This window comes from Hippichthys cyanospilos, chromosome 14 (assembly GCF_059441005.1).
Source record: "Hippichthys cyanospilos isolate Australia breed blue-spotted pipefish chromosome 14, RoL_Hcya_1.0, whole genome shotgun sequence".
Taxonomy (NCBI): domain Eukaryota; kingdom Metazoa; phylum Chordata; class Actinopteri; order Syngnathiformes; family Syngnathidae; genus Hippichthys; species Hippichthys cyanospilos.
The window spans coordinates 6,938,936-6,959,575 of NC_142382.1; the positions used below are offsets into that span (position 1 = coordinate 6,938,936).

At 41.2% G+C, this 20,640-nt stretch overlaps 2 protein-coding genes and 1 long non-coding RNA gene across 3 annotated transcripts in view; 2 read left to right on the forward strand and 1 right to left on the reverse strand.

The window, feature by feature from the left end:
- Nucleotides 1–97: 97 nt before the first annotated feature.
- manea (mannosidase, endo-alpha) lies at nucleotides 98–7,299 on the forward strand. The gene is made up of 5 exons (XM_088433925.1): nucleotides 98–365; nucleotides 1,297–1,831; nucleotides 2,805–2,914; nucleotides 4,224–4,300; nucleotides 5,220–7,299. The coding sequence occupies exons 2-5, from the start codon at nucleotides 1,333–1,335 to the stop codon at nucleotides 5,848–5,850; spliced, it is 1,317 nt and encodes a 438-aa protein (XP_088290051.1). The 5' UTR covers nucleotides 98–365; nucleotides 1,297–1,332; the 3' UTR covers nucleotides 5,851–7,299.
- A 780-nt stretch (nucleotides 7,300–8,079) lies between these two features.
- Nucleotides 8,080–16,262, forward strand: fut9a (fucosyltransferase 9a). The gene is made up of 3 exons (XM_088433926.1): nucleotides 8,080–8,368; nucleotides 10,791–10,942; nucleotides 11,909–16,262. Exon 3 carries the CDS (start codon nucleotides 11,918–11,920, stop codon nucleotides 13,001–13,003), a length of 1,086 nt encoding a protein of 361 aa, XP_088290052.1. The 5' UTR covers nucleotides 8,080–8,368; nucleotides 10,791–10,942; nucleotides 11,909–11,917; the 3' UTR covers nucleotides 13,004–16,262.
- The window catches only part of LOC148412717 (uncharacterized), a 50,451-nt gene continuing 45,715 nt past the window's right edge, over nucleotides 15,905–20,640 (reverse strand). Inside the window, exon 4 of the long non-coding RNA XR_015867837.1 lies at nucleotides 15,905–16,024. This is a non-coding gene — a long non-coding RNA (uncharacterized LOC148412717). The remainder of the gene's footprint in view (nucleotides 16,025–20,640) is intronic.

Genomic DNA, 20,640 nt, shown 5'->3' on the forward strand with positions numbered 1-20,640 from the left:
TTGCAAGGGTACTGCAGATGTAATACTACCCGTGGACGAAAGAGGGCAGTGTTAGTACCTCCGTACCGGAAGTAGTTTCATCTACGTTGATGTCCAAACAAAATGGACGCCTCTTTTTGGACCTTTCATCCACATCCACCGTGTTTCGACATCTGGGTTCCTTTCCGGGAAGTCCAATGTTTGCAGACCATGTCCAGCTGATGAAGCGAAAACTAATGACCGTAATGCACTGGAACTTGTAAATGCACTTTTTATTTTATTTTTATCAAGTCATGAGAGGGTTGAGCGAGTGCCAAGTTGGGCGTGAAGTTGACGTAATCATTGTCATTATCGGGCGTGGTGACTCGTCTGGTTCATCAATGAAGGTAAGCTTTTGAAGCATGGTTAGCCAGTAGTATGTTAATGAATAATTACAAGACACGTTTTGGTAGGTTTTGATGGCGGGAAAATAATAGTTACTGATTATTTTTCGCAATTTTGAACTGTTTTCGGCTTGCTGTCATCGAATCGCACAACGATCACGAATTATTATTTTTTTAACAGTATTTCGTCAGTGGTAATATTGTCTCAATTCATTTCTACTTTTTTAATCCCTTGGTTGGATTCCCTCTGGGAAATTGGGTTCTAGTACAACACAACGCCACTTTTTTTACAGAAAGAATAAAGTGCATCATAAAAGAATGAGTAATAAAAGAATAAATTAATAATAATAAAAAAAAAAAATCCATTACGTGAAGTTACGTGAAGAGACACATCAGGCATCAGTCAGTCACAAAGGTTAAGCTCGTTTTAGGGGCGGAGCTATCTCGTGCAGGGTGCTCGCCACACCCCATTTTGTGTTGATCATTGGCCAGCCCGGTTTATGAATGTTCGAATTCGTATTGAACATGACGCTGCTGCCACACAGTAACCCCTCGTTTATCACGGTTAATAGTTCGCGGAAATCCCCGCATATGTGAATTTCTACAAAGTAGGATTTGACCCCTTCTTGACATACGTATGTATGCTGAAATGCCCCAATTATACGTCGATCCCAACTCTTGACACAGGTTCTTTGTTGGCTCATGAGATTATTTGTTGATGTCAGCACAATGCCTGATTTTGGCATCATCATTCATCCCCCTTTACTGATGTCTACATTTTCACGATGGAGTTGCTACATCGTGCCCCCAAATCATGTTCATTCACAGACTGCAGTTCAAGTGGCCCCCGGGTCAATGTAGCATTTCTAAGCATTTTTTTCGAGGGGTGTAGGGTGTCGGTCATTTGTGCGTTATTCTCATTATTTTGTCCCAGATTTGACACGATGAACTGCGGCGCACCGGGCGAAGGATGGCCCGATTCCGGCGTAAGTCGTTCGCGGCCTTGCTAGCCCTGGTCTTGCTCGTGCTCATTGTGGCCGTAGCGCTCAAATCGCTGGGCCTGGAGGACACGGCCCTCGCCGACGGAAAGGAACCCTCCCCGGACCGCAGGGACCAAGCGAAGGGGACGGACGTCCGACCCGAGCCGCCCAGATTGAGCAAAACCGCCCGTCCGGAAGCGCGTGACAAATCGTCGAGCGCGCTGAGCAAATTCCCCCCGCCAAATTACTACGTCCACGCCTTCTACTACATCTGGTATGGCAACCCCGCCTTTGACGGCAAGTACATCCACTGGAACCACCCGCGCCTGCCTCACTGGGACCCCAAGGTGGCCGAGAGATACCCGCAAAGCAGGCACAGCCCGCCCGATGACATCGGGGCCAACTTCTACCCGGCGCTGGGGACTTACAGCTCCAGGGATCCCGCCGTCGTGGAGGCGCACATGCAGCAGCTGCGGACGGCTGCCGTCGGTAAGAACAAAGTGCCTGACCGCCGCTGGATTGTACTCTACTTGAAAAAGTATTACACTTATTATACTAGAATACGAGGGTGAGAAGAATCCGTGCGTGTGGTTGCAAAAAAAAAATTACAAGTGTTCTATTATTAGATCTTATACTATTAAAATGATTTGATATGGTGAAAGCAAAAAAAAAAAAAAAAACGGATTATTTTAACTTTTATAATGGGGGCCACTCGTTTTAGCTTGCGGGCTGTATAGAGGAAAATCGATTCCCTAGTAGGCCAGACCCATAAAATCTTTATATAACTTTAAAATAACAACTTCAGATTTATTATTCTTTATTAAAACTCTCCAAAATGTTACATCACTATCATAAAAAATGAACATGACTATTAATCATAAAAGCTTTTAAGGTTTTCACTTATGGCGGACCAGATTAAACACATTTGGGTGTCAGAAACGGCCCGCGGGCCACGTGTTTCACACCCCTGGTTTATAGTGCACGTTTTTACTCCCAAAATGTAAATGCAATAAAATCAGTGATGTTATGAATTATTGATCTACCAAAGGCCCTAATATAATCATCTCAAATACTCCACTTGGTAACTGCTTAGGGGTAAATAATACATATTTTGTGTTTATTTAAAAAAAAAATGCAAGAAACAAAACAGCATGAAAACATCAAAGTACTATATATATATATATATATATATATATATATATATATATATATATATATATATATATATATGAAAATAATAAAAAATATTGTAATATTTTTTCCAACACTTTTATAACGGGATCATTTATGGTCCATTAGAATTTAAACGTTCACCAAATTTGCCTCAAGGGTTAAACAAAACGTAAACACTGCAATTGATATATTCCAATAAAGCTGTGTGTGTCATGCTAAGGTCATTTGCATAAGGCTTTTTTTTCTTTGTGGTGATGTGTATGTTTGTGTATATTTGTGGCATCTTGAGGCGTCCTAGCCGTTTCGTGGTACCCGCCTCACACCGCGGATGATAACGGCGAGTCGGTAGACGACATCGTGCCTCTGCTGCTGGACGTTGCACAGCGCTACTCCATCAAGGTAACAACATGGCTAGCTGATCTTATATTTGTTTTGGTTTGTTGCTTGCTCGGTTTGCCTGTTATGGTAATTAAGTAGAATCAACTATGAATTTCCAAAACGGAGCTCTTAACTGGAAATATAGTCTGGGAGAATATATTTGAGCAAAATCTTTCCTAATACAACTATCGTTTATTTTGAACTAAAAGCAGCTACTTTTTTCTTACGTTTTGAACCCTGCAGCTTAGTCCAGTACGGCTTATGTGTTTTTTTTTTTTTTGTTTTTTTTTAAACAAAGTTAGAGAGATGATGATGATAATGAAGCATTGAATTTAAACTCACCAGCAGGGGGCACGCTCAAATAGTAAACACAGTCAGGTATGTTATTGTTATGTTAGTGCAGTATTCTAACAATCTGAGTGTGTTATGCTGTAAATATGTTAGTGCTGTATTATGTTGCTGTAAACAAGCAGTTTTTTTTAAATAACAAATTGTAAAACCTCCACGTACCAACTTTCTGTGTAAATATCTGACAACGTGTGGCTTATACATGACAAAGATCAAATTTATTTCTAAGTTTTGTTGGTGCTGCTTCTACTGCAGTGCATCTTATAGTTTGAATTTTTTTTTTTTTTGTCTAGAGTTAAACAAAAATGCAATTAAATAAGACTGGTATTTTTGGATGAGGCCACAATTTGGTTCATATTTGCATGATTTGTGTTGGGACATAATGACTAATAGTTGAATCAACATCTTTTTTTTTCCCCTCAAGTCTTCTATAAAATGCTTAAAATTTGAATTTATTGATGTCCTGCTTTTTACTTGTATTATTGTGCATGAATATCTGCTGATGGCAAAAGCAAACGTTTACATTTTTTTTCATGGAATTTAATACCTTTGCATTCACTCAGTCAAAATGTACAAAATTGTCTTGCTTCTTGGTGGAAATTTAACAGAAACCAGAAATGTTCTACTAAGGTTAATGAGCTCACAAAAACTAACAATAAAACAAAAAATATTTGTGTCACCCAAATAAAATGAATATTTAAACACGCCCCTTTTTTTCATCTGCCAGTTAAAATCCTTCATAAGCTTTTAGAGTCCATTTTAAATGTACTCTATTTATTCTGGGATTGCTGTAGATTTAGAAGGAAGGTTTAAAGGCTTGAGAATTTGTTTACTTGATTGCGCAATACAGTACAAAGTGGCCTTTTTTTTATCTTCTGCTTGACATTCGCCACGTATAATATTCTCAGAAGCTAAAGTAACTGACTTGTCGCCACCGGCGTTGAAAATAAGCAATTATAAAAGATGATGTTTTTGTTCCCAGGTGGCTTTCCAAATCGAGCCGTACAAAGGAAGAGATGAAGTCAACATGTACACCAACGTCAAATACATCATTGACAAGTAAGTCCCATGTCAAATTCGCTTAGTTTGGAACGACATTTGGAGCTGTATCACAATGCATATTTTGTTCTGCTGCTCCAGAATACACATCACGTGATAGATAGATATATTTTTTTCAGGCTCATCTGCTCCAAAATTGCATCCCAAATGACAACATTCTGATAAAAATATTACAAAATAAACTAGAGACCTTTGTTAACACTTTTTTTTTCAGACAGTTAACCAGTACAAGAACTCAACTAAAAGTCACTGATACCAAGCACTGATACCAACCTAAGAAATTTGAAAGGAAGATCTTATCTCTAGTTTTTGATTGTAAAACTGTTCCAAGAGTGGCTAATACTAGTATAGAAATACTTTGAAATGAGTCCAGGTATAATCCCGATCGGTACTTGCCTATCCCCAAAATAAAGGCATGCAACACTATAATACAATTTGAAAATTAATTGCTTCATTTTCCTATTAATGTGCTCTTAATTTGAAAAGAAACGTGTACTGTTTAGATCTGAATGATATTTTTCGGACTATGAGACGCACCGGTATACAAGCCGCAGCTGCAGGAATTGAGGTTGAAAAAAAAAGATCACAGATAAGCTGCACTGAACTAGATTATGCAGGTTGTAACATCAGGTGGTGTAGTTCAAACTCAAATCAATGCTATAGCAATCATTTGTATCGTTGGAATTATTTTGAGCATGTAAATTTACTTAAGTTTAGTTTGGGGTCATGCGAAGTGCTTCCACAACAGCCCAACGTGGTATGTTGCCTTTTCGTGTGAATATGTCCAACGTTAGCCGTCGCTTACGTCAATTTTATGTTTGGTGTTTCTACAGTGTAAATTGTCGGTGGGAAGTTGTGAAAAAAACGCTGCCAATGGTTGAAAGGTGTGCTGTTTTTTTTTTTCCTTTCCCCTCCACAGGTACGGCGGGCACCCGGCCTTCTACCGCTACCGCAGCGCCACGGGCAAGTTCCTCCCGCTCTTCTACGTGTACGACTCGTACCTGCTGAACACGGAGCAATGGGCGCGGCTCCTTCGGCACGCGGAGGCGGACGGCCTCCGCGGCACGCCGCACGACGGCGTCTTCCTGGCCCTGCTGGTGGAGGAGAAGCACGGGCGCGAGGCGCTGAGCGCCGGCTTCGACGGCGTCTACACCTACTTCGCCACCAACGGCTTCACCTACGGCTCCACGCAGCGCAACTGGGCGGGCGTGCGGGCCTTCTGCCGCGACAACGGGCTCCTCTTCGTCCCCAGCGTGGGGCCGGGCTACGCCGACACCAACGTGCGCCCGTGGAACTTCCAGAACACCAGGAACCGCATTAACGGCAAGTACTACGAGACCTCGCTCAGCGCGGCGCTGGAGGCCAAGCCCGACTTGATTTCCGTCACGTCCTTCAACGAGTGGCACGAGGGCACGCAGATCGAGATGGCCGTGCCCAAAAGCGGCCCCGCCCCCTATCTGGACTATCTGCCCAACAGGCCCGCCATCTACTTGGAGATTACGCGCAAGTGGGTGGCCATATTTGGCGACGAGCGCGATCGGCGAGAGTAGCCGGGGCGGGGCGGGGCGGGGCGGGAGTGACGGCGCTATGCAAATGAGGCAAATGAGGAAGAGCTTCACATTGGCTGCGTTGCAAATCTCCGCTGTACTGTACGGCCATCCGACGCCGTTTGCGGGGGGATGCGGTCCAGGGCCCTGCTGTGAAAAGTGAATACTAATTTCCCCAATCGATTCCGTTTGAGTCGCAAAAGTTTCATTTGATTTGGATTTGGTTCAATTCATTCCTATATTGATGAACTCGTTCAATAAAAGACATATTCTTACGTTTTTTTTTTTAATTCAGTCCCAGGCACTTATGGATATTTTTTGTCAAATGTTTGGCTCGAGGGTATAAAAATGTCTGGTTCTCAAGGAAATAAGTACTCAAGTAAATGATACTCTAGGTAATTACGTATTGGAGTATTCTTTTGCACTTGCAGTACTAATGTAATGGATTACTTAAGCTAATTATCTATTGAAGTCATACATTAGTACCGCAAGTGCAAAAGTATTTAGTTACTTTAATAATTGCTTGGGTACTTTAATGCCTAAAGTATTGGATAAAGTATAAGTAAAAATGTACTTATAGTGCCCAAAATAATAGATTATGATAGTACTTAATTACATTAAGTAATCATTTACTTTAGTATTTAAATACCAAGAATAATCAATTCAGTGCTTTATAGAGTGATAAATTATTTCTGTACTTAACTACCTAAAGTAATCAATTACTTCACTTCTTTAGTACCCCAAATAATTACATTCATCACATTAGTACTTTATAGTGCCTAAAGTAATAGGTTAGCTTAGTACTTAAGTAATAGTTTACTATAGTACTCAACGAGAATAATCGATTGCTTTTCTACTTTAGTTTAAAGATCAAGGAAAAGCAATTCGAAAAGGGCTTTGTAATTGCTTATAGATACCACAAGATGGAGGCAAATCTCACAAAACGAGCGGCTAATAAAGCATCAACACCATGCACATCGCATGTACGCAATCATGAACCCAAGATACATCAGCTGTAGTCACTAGTCAATTTTTTCTACACAAACTCAATTCATTGGACTCATTGGTAATATAGCTAGCATACTAGCCTAATCTAGCACGCATGCACTTCGCACAAAAAACTCAGTAACCTCACCTCCAACTTGTCTATAATGTAGTCAGTTCCTCGTTTATCGCTGGGAATTATGTTCCGGATGGTCTCCCCCTGCGATAGATGAAAATACATATTCATGTTAAAGCTTGTTGCTTACCAAGCCAAAATATGCATGTGAGGTGCAGGTATGATATTTGTCCACTTGGGGTCGCCATTTTCACCTTCTACGCTGTACAGTCTGGATTTGAAAAGAAGTGAGGCCTGGCCAATCAAGTTGATTATTGTATCAACGTGCTAAAAATGTTTTTTTTTTTTTTGGTCACTGTTTTGTTCAATAAAGCAACAAAGTGTCTATCCTATCTTTGTATCTGCAGCTGTCTCTATCCTGAAACAGTTTTTGTCCACGCCCTTCAAAAAAGAAAAAAGAAAGGCAAGGTGTATTATTTTTTTAAAGCAACCATAATGCAAACTGAACTAAGGCATTGTTTTTTGTCTTAAAATCAAATGACCATGTATATTAAGATGGTTTGATGAAAAAAAAGATGTTTTATGGGGGGGGGGGGGCATGTATAGTAGGTCAAATTCAGGCACTTACATACACTTTACTTTTTTCTGTTTCAGAATAACCTATAACATGTACAAACCCTGTAAAAAGACAAGTTAACATTTGTTGAAATGTTGATTTATTATTCTTATGAAGATCATATTTATCGTCGCCACGTGGGTAAGCAAAATGTTTGGCAAAAATAATTGAGAATCATTAAAAACAACCATAAAAGTCATTATTTTCCTAGTAAATTATCCATGTAAATGTCCTATTTCTTAATAAATTGACAGATCTTTGAACATGTTTATTAAATCTAGTTAGCAGCCATATTAACCGTAAATAATCTATCTCGATCAGGCTTCTGTTTTTGAATAAAAAAAAGAGAAAATTTGAACTTGAAATTTGAATATGTCCCCATAACAACACATGAAGGATACAAACACGCTCGCAGTAGAGTACCGCAGTGATGAAAAACACAACAAGGTGGCGATCCTGCGCATCACTACTCACACAGACGAGCATACACACACATGCACTCACACACACACACGCGCGCAGTAGCGCCCCGCAGTGGCGATAAACGGAACAAGTTAGCGAGCCTGCAGCTCAGCAGCACACGTACACGGCGCATGCACATGCACCAAATTTCTTCAATTCCAATTTTTTTCAACCTGTATATTCTCGGTTTCTGTCGCAACATCCAGTGCGCGCTGTTACAAGGTGCAAAGCGTGCACACACACACATATTCACACACACACACACACTGGCGTAAAAGGATGGATGCGGGCTGGTCCGGATGTGGTGACGCTCACACGACGGTGGATGATTCCAAACACATCGTCGTCATGCGAATGCAATGACTGGAAGGTCTCTCGAGATGGTGAGTCGAATTCCTTTATTTGCACCCCCCCACACACACACATACACACACACCCAATAGCCACTCCAATGCATGCAGAAAAAAAATAAATAAACGCCGATTTGAGGTTGAACGATGTTTAGTTTTCGCGCAGGTTGGCAAAACCGCGCCGAAATGGGCTCGGTTGACGGACGGAAATCGCGTCGGCCGCGAATGACCTTCAGCACCGCATCGGAGGTGCGAGCCGGTTCGGTCGTGACGGGTTTCGGTTCGAATTTTGCCTCGCCTCTCCACGCAACCGTGCGCGGCCCGAATATTTCATCACAAAAGCATCACCGCTGCACTCAGGGTCGTCGAAGGGGGTGGGGGGGGTGGGGGGGGGGTGTCACAGTGGTTCTCACAAGTACCCCTGGGGGGTACTTGAAGGCACTTCGAGGGGGGTATGTGATATTATATTAAAGGTGACATCAATGGAAAAAAAAAAGAATGGCTTGATGGCATCTTAGCAATGAAGTGTGAGCCCAATTGTCCACTGAAATGTTTCAGTAAAAGCAAAAAAAAAAAGACTAAGTGCAAAACTGACATTTATTCAGCATTGATGGGTGCTAATGTTAGACGGCATCTTCTTTTTAATTATTAACTCATTTCATTCCAAATCCATTTATACATTTCTTTAGGGCGTACAAGACATCCAACTACAGGTGTTTATTTATATTTTGTATATTATTATATTTTTTTTTTTTTTACATTTCTAAGGAGGCTGAATGAGAGTCTAAAAATAGCTGGTACTAAATGAAACAAGTTCTAAAACAATTAATTACTTAAGATAATTAGATACTAAAAAAATTAATTACTGTAGGTAAATGTGAATTAAAGGAATTGATTACTTTAGATTATAGATGTGAAAGTCCAGTCTTTGAGGGCCGGTTTATCCTGAACCTTTTTGGATGCTTCCCTCTCAAACACACCTGCTTCAAATGATTGGGATCATTTACAAGCTCCCCGCAGAGCTTGCTGATGAACTCATCATTTGAATCAGGTGTTCTGGATAGAGGAACCTGGAAAACATGAAGGACTCGGCCCTCGAGGACCTGAACTTGACACTTGTGCACTTTAGATATTTCAATGATCAGGTACAAAAACACTGAAGTAATCAATTCCTTAAGTGTATTAATTGATTACTTTAATAAAAGTAATCAATTACTTAAGGTAAAGTATGGAAATGATCAAAATAAAAAAAATACTTTAAAACCAGATACAAAAAGCTAACGATTGATAAAATCAGATACTGATGAAGAGCTTTCAGTTTGAATCATTTTCTTTCCAAACTAAGCGCAAATTGATTGGAACATTCTTTCTAAATTGTGTTATGGTGACAAAATGTTGTACGCCTTTATTTTGTGATGTCACATTCAGGTGCACACAGCATTTTGTTACGTCTTTTTTTTTTTTCTTAAATCCCACTTGTTTTGGTGGCTGTTAGTACTTGTCCAAAAAAAAATATTTGTGTCTTCCCCTCGACTGAAAATGACATCAGAGTTGCTCTTGCTCAATTAAAATAAACAATGTTGTTTTTTTGTCGTTTTTTTTCCTTGAGTCATTTGAAGTTCACGTTGATATAATTTTGACAGACGGTAACAAAATGGCCGCCTCCTGAAATGCAGGGAGTTGGGATTTTTATGCCTAATGTTTAATAGGGGCACATAGAACACATTGTCAAGAAAAGATTTGAGTTGACTTCCGAAAAATCTGAGCATTATAGCATTTAGCGTCTAAGCTAGCACTAATACAACGTTTCAAATTAAAACAGAGAAACTTCTATTTGAGCTATAAAAGTGATACAATTGTATATGTATCTTAGGTTTCGGAACAGTTTTAAATTCAGAGGCATACTAAGTTTAAGTGGGCATGGATTGTTTTTTGCTCAGATTAACCCTTGTGGCATTATGTTACAAATAATGGAAATTCCTTTGATTTTTTTCTATGAAATCATATCAGAATCAATGGGGAAAAAACACACTAGGGAGCTGAAATTTCCAGTTGATGGTTAAAACGTAAAATTTCAAAAGGCAATGATTCTGACATTTCTACGTGACTGCAGCTGGACGTGCGGAATTTTGTGTACATAAAATACTCACTGTCCAAATTTTGGGCCATATAAAACCATTATAATGACACATTTTGAGATGCATTTTAATAGGATTTATGACATTGATTTTCCTGCGATTTTTTGCAACAATCCATTGATCGGCTGTCAAACTATGTTCGCAAACAGAAAACTATGGCCCCGAATTCCAACATGCACCTAATTAGCCTTAAGGTGGCAGCATGCTCCCACGATCACCTTCAAAGAGTATTTCACCTCCTGCTTGTAGTTATGTTTTTTTCCATTTTCTCCTTATTTTATGACCCTCTCTTTTTGTGCTTGCATTGAAAAAAAAAGGCATTAAGAGGACCTGTTCAAGACACAACACAGCCTGTGGGATTGTCGCTTTTGCTCCGCCATTCAGCCGATACGCAGCCACCTGTAGATGACCGCTCCATGTAGGACGGTCAACTTCGCTTGGATTCCCAGCTACAAGTCAAATCCATAAGGTCGGTAGCCAGGCTTTTCTTCTTACCCGAGAAGCCCGAGGAGATAATTGGTTGTCTCCAATCATCGCTCCGCGGGCCATTTGGTTTATATTTGAACCTAGAAGCAGATAGCGCGGAAATGGACAAGTGGAAAGTCTTCATGAACCTTCAAAGCAGCCAGAGTGAGCATGGAAAACTAAACCTAAACTCGGAAATTTGACTCAAAAACGTGTAAAGCGCTTTGAGGACCTGAGGTCACAGGTAGATTGAGATTTTACAAGGATTTGAGGGCTTGTAGGAGACCCTGTAACCCACCAAAAAAATTTCAGCGATCCGGTATCACAAGTGCTTGCAGAGTTGACTCAACAAGTCGCCTCTTTGAAAATAATTATATCATTAAATTTACATCTTGGCACGCATGGAGAATAAAGAGGAGGTCTGTCTTAAGCTTACCAATGATGGAGCACGTGACTTGCTAAGACCAATTAAAACCAAGAACGTATTGACGTATTTATTTATTCATTCATTTGTACTAAATAGGGCACACATTTCCAGAAGTACCAAATATTCAATATTTTGTTTAAAGATAAAATATAATGACCAAGGAGCTGTAATATTAATAGTTTGATAGCGTGACACCATGATATTTTTGCTCATGGTTATCACACCGCCAGAATCTAATATCGGCCTGTACCTTTGTTGTAAATGATTAATTTGCATCATCTCAGAAAGGTGCTACAGTATATTACACAAAATTGTTAGCAGCGAATTTTCAGATTATGCCACGTTTCGAAATAAGACTGAGGGCCGCAAATGGGTCCCGTGCGCCATAGTTTGCACACGCCTGGTAGAAAAACTAAAGAAGCAAACAAACGTCGCGGATGCTCAAAACGATATCATTTACTTGAGTCGGGACGGTATAATATCTCGCGTACTGCAATCGACTCGAAAACACATTTTCCTGTGAGTTTTTTGTTCTTCCCCCAGGACAGAGTAATGTCATCGGCAGCGGCGCCCGTTCACAGGATCCTCCGGCCGCTTTTTTTGGGCACTTTCATCCTGGGATGCTTCGTGACTCTGTTTTTGATGTATTTTAAGCCGTCCACCGGCTGGCTGTCGGGTCCCGTGGAGCCCACCGCCTCCGGCGAGCGCGTCAAGGGCGCGTTCTACGGCAAGAACGAGCGCAACGCTACCACGGTGCTGATCTGGCTCTGGCCCTTCGGACAGACGTACGACCTGAACGTGTGCGCCTCCATGTTCAACATCGACGGCTGCTTCGTCACCGCCGACCGCAACCTCTACAACAAGTCCGACGGCGTCCTCATCCACCACCGCGACATCAGCTCCGACCTGTCCAACCTGCCGTCGCTCCAGCGCCCGTCCTTCCAGAAGTGGATCTGGATGAACCTGGAGTCGCCGTCGCACTCCTCCCAGCTGGCCGGCATCGAGAACATCTTCAACCTGACGCTCAACTACCGGCGCGACGCGGACATCGAAGTGCCTTACGGCTCGGTGGTGGCCGCCGAGGGCGAGGACGACTTTGTCCCGCCCAGCAAGAACAAGCTGATCTGCTGGATCGTGAGCAACTGGAACCAGGAGCACGTGCGGGTCAAGTATTACAACGAGCTGTACAAGCACATCGAGGTACACGCGTACGGCCAGGCCTTCGGCGAGTACATCGCCGACCAGGACTACTTCCCCACCATCGCCAGCTGCAAGTTCTACCTGGCGTTCGAGAACTCCATTCACAAGGACTACATCACCGAGAAGTTCTACAACCCTCTGGCCGTAGGCACCGTGCCTGTGGTGCTGGGCCCCTCGCGGCAGAACTACGAGAACTTTGTCCAGGGGGACGCCTTCATACACGTGGATGATTTCGCGTCGCCCAAGGAGCTGGCCGATTACCTGCTCCTCCTGGACAAGAACGAGGAGATGTACCTCAGATACTTTGAGTGGCGGCGGAACTTTAAGGTGAAGATGGTGCTGTTCTGGGCCGAGCACACGTGCGTGGCCTGCGACTACTTGCGCAGGCACAGGGAGTACAAGACGGTCAAGAACCTGGACAAGTGGTTCTGGGGCTGAGCCAGGCTTTGTGACTTTCATTGATTGGCCTCATCGAAATCCCTCCCCTGGAGCTTGCACATTTTTGTTTCCATTGATACACTGAGCAATTTCATTTCACGTGAGCCTTAGTTTTCATTTGAATCTCCTGTCCCCGCAAAGTGATGCCTATTAACACAATCAAAAAAAAGATTTTTGGGATCTGTACTGATTTTTGAAAAAAAAGTCAGAATACACGTGGAATTATATCTAATGGAGAATTCTCAAGAATTCATTCACTGCCAGTTATTTTAGAACATTTTGACATTCTCCAGATCAAGTTCAACCTTATATCTAAAATGGGACATCGATGCCATCTACTGGTGACTGTGCATGAGTCAAGTTGTTTCCAAGATTGAAATTTACAGTGGCGTCGCATCAAATGCTCATCCCTCTTGAAAACATCGCTGACAAGTATAATCGGTTGTCAATGGGTTAACTAGCAGCAGCAATGAATGAGCACAACACATTTTTCACGGCAAATCCTAAAATACGATCATCAAATTTTGATACCTTATCCAGGCCCCCAAAGACGTCGATGTTTAATATCCGAGGGAGAAAAGTGCACTTTCCATTTGGGGAAAAAAAAAAAAAAGACTCGCTATGGTTTTCGAAATCATGCAAAGGCGGTTTGAAAGTGGAATATTTTGATCCGGTTGGAATGAATGGGATTTAGATGCAATTACTTTTTTTGTTTTTTCATCCATTTGATTGAACTTGTCAGTGTTATAAATTTACCACTTTGCGGCATGTGTAACGTTTTTCTTATGGAAAATGTACCCCGAAAAGAAAAGCCAAAGAAAATGAAATAACCTGTCAAATTTTCGCACTGAAAATGATGTTTCCATGTAACTAAGTAATCCTTTGGCGGGGACTGAATGCTGCCATCTGTGAGTTTTTTTTTTTTTTCTCCTAGCATTCCAAAAGCACGTTTATTTGTCTATGTTTATGTCACTTTTTATGGTTTGAAAGTTTTGCTGCTATATTCTTTTTGGTGAAACCGCACAACGGATTTTAGTGTCAATTTTATTGCTGTGTCGCCCCGTCTTTTAGCGCACAAACAGATGTTTGTGACGGGAGCTTACGTTATGAGGCGTTATTGTTCGCAGACATGCTCAGTGACGTACCGTACATCCTGACCCTCTGGAAAAACCGTTTGCTGCGCCGTCTGCCTTTACAAAAATGCTAATGCAGATGATTTGTTTACGTGCTTCAGCAGAGCGCCTCGGAGTGTTATGCACATTAAAGGTGCTGCTGTTTTGGTTAGCAACAGAGTTGAGGAGCAGTTTCTGAGCTTACCTTATTAGCGGAAGAATCCACATGATTAAATGACGCATTTGTAAAGGCAGACACGGATGATGCAGGGGAGGATGTACTGGACATTCGCAAGAACAGGAAATGCGAACGACTTTCCGCACTTTGTTTTGTTTTGAACGGGAAATCTCCTTTGATGCTCAACTTGTGCCCAATCGCTAGGAACGCTTGTCCCACTCGAAGGATTTGCGATCGTAAAAACTAAAAAGCTTTAAGATCGCAGGAAGTGACTTTTTTTCCAGCACATCCCGGAGGATGTTCTCCGACGGCGAACCGATACAGAGTGACTTCATTTTTATTGTTTTTGTCTTACGTGGAGAGGAGACTCCCAATTTTTGCCAGTCCCCAGTATGATAAAACCGAAATTTTCCACAGAAAGTATAGGTTCTCTTTTTATGACAGTCCTGACATGTTTGAAAGCTACAAAAAGTCTTGTGCATAAGAAAACACTGTTAACACTGTACCTTCTCTTATTCCTTTGATTGTTTTATATTTATGGCTTGCAGGTGTTTTTATACAAGTATTAAGTGTAATCCTGACTGGTGATACACAATTGCACATTCTGGATTGAATTTATTTGTAAACTGATGACCAAGACCTGTATTGTGCAGTCAGCCTCTGATCCAAGATAATTCATAGCTTCTGCCATACACTGGAAAGTATTGGTGTGCAATACCGCAAGATTTGCTGGCACTGATGACAATACCATTTCAAATATGTAAAATGGACGCCAAATGGCAATTTTGAATTTCCCTAGGAGGTTAGGGGGACGGAATTTAGAAATATGTCTCATTTATGTAGATTTCCTGACTTGAAATGAAATTAATACCACATTTGGAAATCAAACAAAACCTTTTCAAGTGTAGGTACATCAATTAAAAAAAATACATGTAATTTCTCCCTTCATTGCACTATTTTTTCTGGAATTAATAAAATAAAGAGATATATTAAAACTACAATAAAATCATTTTTTTAACAGATATAATATTTCCCCCACAAATATGCCCTTCAGTGCAGTTATTTTCTGGCTTTGCAAACAAAATTACCCCCCAAAAAATCAAACAAAAACAAACAATTGTAAATTACCAGAGCACCCCATGTACAGCAATCCTTGAATTATTGCAAAATACATTAATAAAAATAAAACAAAACCTAAGTAAAACTACAACAAATAGATTTTTTTAACAGATGTAATATTTCTCCCCCAATTATTTTTTCGCTTTGAAAAAAAAAAACATAAAATTACCAAAGCACCCCATCAAATCCTTGAATTTATGAAAAAAAAACATCCAAAAGTATTTGTGATTTAAAAAGCTGAATTATGCATTTAATGACACTGATAACAATCCCCTCATCTGTATCAATACTATCTGCAGTTGAATCACTGTTCCCAGCACTTGAAAGAAGCATTTTGTTCTTACGGGGTGCCATAGTAAAACTGTATTTATGTAAAAAGGAAAAAAAAAAAAAAAACAATGTCAAGTGACACAAGATGGATGAAAAGGGATGTGCTGTGTATATTTTTGAAGTGTTTGCGTCACACCCTGACATTGATGGAAGTGCCGTGGTACCTTCTCAAACGACTTAACGCTCCAGTGTGATCGTTGCCTCGCTTGTCTCTTGTTTTGCCAACTTTGTGCCGCCTCCGTGTGTGTGTGCGGACGTGTGGCTCGTCGGATCTCTGCTGTCCTGAAAAGAACACATACACATCATACGTGGGAGCAATGCGCGTGTCAAGTGTTTTGCCATTTGGCCTAATTGAAATGTGTCAATTGGGAGGCCTTTTTTTTTTTTTTTGGTCAATTGAGGGTTTTTTTGTTTTTTTTTGTTGTCATTTTTTGCCAAAACACTGTATTTTGCCAAATGTTGTAATTGAGCTCTAGATGTCAACTAATGTCAAAGAAAAATAATAAAGAGTGAAACCTTTGATGGTTCTGGTGCTGCCAAACAAGTGTCCCACGGGACATAGCATTTATACATCAAACACTTTATATTGTATATATGCTACTATACTATTTACAGTAGTTTTGAGTAGCGGTTCTCAAATGGCGGTAAGTGAAAATGCTTCAGTGGGTTTGCCAGATGTTTTACAGCGTTCATGCAGGTATCAATCAATTTTAATGCCGGGACGAGAAATGTTCTTTTCAAATTAAGAGCAAATTAATTGCAAAATGAAGCAACTTATTGCAAATATTACATATTGTGTTTTGTTCAAAATCAGGCTGATGTCTCCAAAAATGAAAATGACAGTATTAACCAACTCTAATTCTAATTCCCTTTCAAATGATGCCTAATCATGGTGGCAGCTCAAAAGCAAAGCAATTTGAATGTTGCTAAGTTGAAATAACGACTTTTAAGAAAAAAAAGTGCCTTAGGTTTTGGCACTATCACCTTTTGATGCTGCAATTATTTTGTGTGTTTGTGTGTGTGTGTGTGTTTATGTGTCTCTCACACACACATGCGACTCATGCAATATAATGCGTTTGGGCTGGTATAAATAGCTTGGTAAAAGCCCAGATAAGTGATTAATGATGACGAGGAGAGAATGTTGTGATGGTTACGCCTCAATCCTCTGCCTGTTGTTAGTTACGCCCGACCATCGCAAACACGTCGCTATTTGCATCCCTATCCTCCGGGCGCGGGTGGGAAGTAACCAAGTAAAAATACTTGCTACTTGTGCCAAATTGTAATCTATCTAAACTTTACATGTGTACAGTAGCCCCCCCCCCCGGGAGTTTAGTTAGTCACTTGTATCGCAGATTAGCTTTCCCCATTGAAATAAATGGAGACGCAAGTAATGCGTTCCATTCGTTGAACAGTGCTTCTATTATTACCACGTTTTTTTTCAGTATCTGCACTGTTACACAAGTATAGAGTACTATTGCCATCTCTGCCGCTGCGTACGTGTGCGGGTGTATGTGGGTGTGATCGTGGGTTCAGTGATGTCAATAATCCACAGAGGATTAATAGGAAGGCTCAGTTGACAGTGTTAGAGGGTCCTGCCAATTTGCCGGAGTCAAGGAAGTGTCAGTGAGATTTATTAACATGAAGTGCACTGTCAACTTATATCCACATAAAAAATCCATATATATACGGCATATATAATATAAAAAAAGCTATGTGTTCCATTACAGACTGAATGACTGACCTTATACGGGATTTGACCCATCTGGGGTCATGTCCACCGATTTAGCTATCTGTCTAGCCATCCTTCTGTCAGAGTTGACTTACCTAACAACCTACAGACCTAAAACCTGAATTTGAAAGCCTCAACTTCTTTCAAACTGTACTTCGAAACCCCAGGTCTAGTTTAGAAAATATTTAGTCATAACCATTGTTTGACCTCCCTGTCCATTGCCTAGCATAAATACCTCCATACTCTAATCCAGTGCTTCTCAATTAGCCCCCTCTTGGAATGAGAAAACAACCTCCATCACCGTGGTGACTATTAATAAGATCAACCCTAAAATTGCATCCCTTTTAAGTATCAACTTTTAACAAATGTTAACTTTACTTTGAACAGGGTTTATACAGGTTAGTCTGAAACAGAAAAAAATAACAAATTACAACAGAGTGCCTGAAAATAAAAAAATATCTCATTCCTTATTTTAAAGAAGAACAACTGAACCACTTACTTTGATTTTAACAAATCAGATCAATAAATGTCAATAGATTTATCTGGGACAAAACAGGAGTCACAATTGGGTTGGGATGAAGATCAGCACCTCTAAATATGAGACCATGGTCCTCAGTAAAGGGTCGAGTGCCCTCTCCGGGTCAGGGGAGGAGTTCGAGTATTGGAGTCTTGTTCCAGTGAGTCTTGTTCCAGTGAGGGCAGAATGGAACAGGAAATCAACAGATCGCTGCAGTGTATACTACGAAAAGAACAATCCCAGATACAAGAGGCAGAAATGAGTTTCTTCCACAGGGTGTCTGGGATCTCTTTTAGAGATAGGCTGAGATGCTCAGACATCCAGGAGGGACCCTGAGAAGATCCGTTGCTGAGGTGGATCAGGCATATGGTTGGGATGCTTCCCGGATGCCTACCAGGTCAAAAGAAGGACCTCCCGGGGATGACCCGGAACACGATGGAGAGAATCTCTCCTCAAACGGGCCGGGCAAGTAAAATATAAATTGCTAAAAAAAAAATTGAGCTTGTCCCGAAGAAAATTTCAGTCATACATCAGTGAAAAAAAAAAATCAAAAACCACTCCACTAATGATTAAGTTAGTTGTAAAATGGTTTTGTTGTCAGTTTATTGCTTAATTTTGACACCTCTATTCACCAACGTACCCGCTACTTAGTACCTACTACCTGCCAAGCTAGCCATCTGTGTCCTCAGTATGTCAGGTGCCTAAACCCCACATGCCATGACTCATTTTGGTGAAAATGGAGCAGAAATGGGTCAGACCCAGTGGGAGGTGAGATTCCCTGACTGGTCCTCCCTCACGAGGCGCTAGGTTCTTCTTTCGGCCCACCCGTAACCGTTCCCTGTCCTATTTGTTGCAGCTCCATCTGTACCCTGAGGGGAGGCGGGGGGAATGGCGCGTTTGTGTCATTAACCTCCACAGCGGGCCCCGTCTAATGGATGCCACTTAGGATGTCATCGCCATGCCAACCAGCTGTCGGCGAGGCCTTTGTGCCACGTTGACGCGTCCGCCGGTCACTCTCTCCCGCAAGTCGACGCCGTGAAAGGGGCCGTCGGTGTAAATGCTTGAAACAACCTCTGATGCCGCATTGAAAAAGCCTGAGCACATTCAGATAAGAGCTCCGCCGAGGTCGGGGTCAAATAAAGGCCTTTTTGAGCAGGAACAATCAGCGGCCCCGCCCTCGCCCAACCCAACGAGAGGATTAAGAATATGCCGGATCATCTGATTTATTTACAAAAAAAAAATCTTTCGGTGTTGTGTATAATCTAGAAGCACCTGTTGTCTGTCAGCGAGGCTAAAAAAAGCTTCATGGCACAGATTTAAAAAAAAAACGGCATGCAATTTGTTGAACTCTCCAGAGGTGCTGACACTAAAGGTCTTTACATTTTTTGTCAATTGTCATCTACTGGACTCAAGCACTGTCGCGCTTTAATCCAAGTCTTTGTGTAATCTTCTTAATAAATGGAGTCAAATCGCGGTCAGTGTAAGTTATTCCTTAGAGACGTCTTGTTTAACGCGCACGAAGGGAATGTTAAGTGTCGACAGGAGATAGTTCATCTTGGCAGGAGAGCGGCCCTGCCACTGACCTCCTCTTGTGTGTGTGTGTTTGAAGTATGTACCGCGTGTGTACGTGTGTGTGTGTGTTTTGGAGGATTAGCCCGTCAGCCAGGCCGGTGGTCTTCCCGGGGCTATTTTTATGAAGACGTCCGCCCCGCCTTGATCCTTTAGGAAAAACGATAGGAGCACATTAGTTCAAGACTGAAAAGTAATTTGGAGACTGTCAATCATTTGTTGATGCTGCGCAAAAAAAAGGAGGATTTGGGTTGTTTTGGAAGGGCTTTGTTGATAAGTCGCTTTTGGCAGACAAGCACGTGCACCCCGGAGAAAAAAACAATTTATAAAGTTTTTCTTTCAAGATACGAGCTTGGACAATTATTTTTGCTTTGACTTAGGAGCAAAAATTGAGATATGAGCCCCAGATGGTGGCAGCGAACCTCCTAAAAAACACTTATAGTGAGAAATTCCTGAAAAAAAAATCCTAGTGAACTTGCTATATGAGGTTTATTTATGCTAATTGTTGCTATTTACTGTAAAGTATAAAAAACAAACAAAGCAAACTACACATCGTATATTAGCTTAACTCATTCACTACCATTGACATCCGTACACATCAATGATCAGTTTTTACTGGGCTGACAGTATTGCCAGTAAGTATTGACCGCTACAGTATATAAGTAAAAAATCAATTTTAGTTGCTAACACAAGATAGTGCTAACACATAAAGAGAAATACTTTAGACAGGATCATTAAAGAGAGTTGTTAAAAACCTCATAACTACTAAAATTTGGACGAAAATGGTACTGTAGCAACAAATGCATACAGAAACTAGAACTATACTCACATTTGAATATATTCTTTATCCTCCACAGAAAGAGCTCAAGTTACCGCAGCTTTTACTATCTTCATCTGAGCTCTATTTTTGTGAGCAGTGCATCACCGAGGCGCGTTAGACCCTGTGCTAATCTTTGCGCAGATGCAGTCAAGCTGGCATAAAAAGGGTGGTTAGCGCCACTGTGGGTGTGAACACAGCTGACCCTTTTGCCACCAATCAAAGCGGCGCCTCTTCATTCCCGTGAAACATTGCGCGCTCCCATT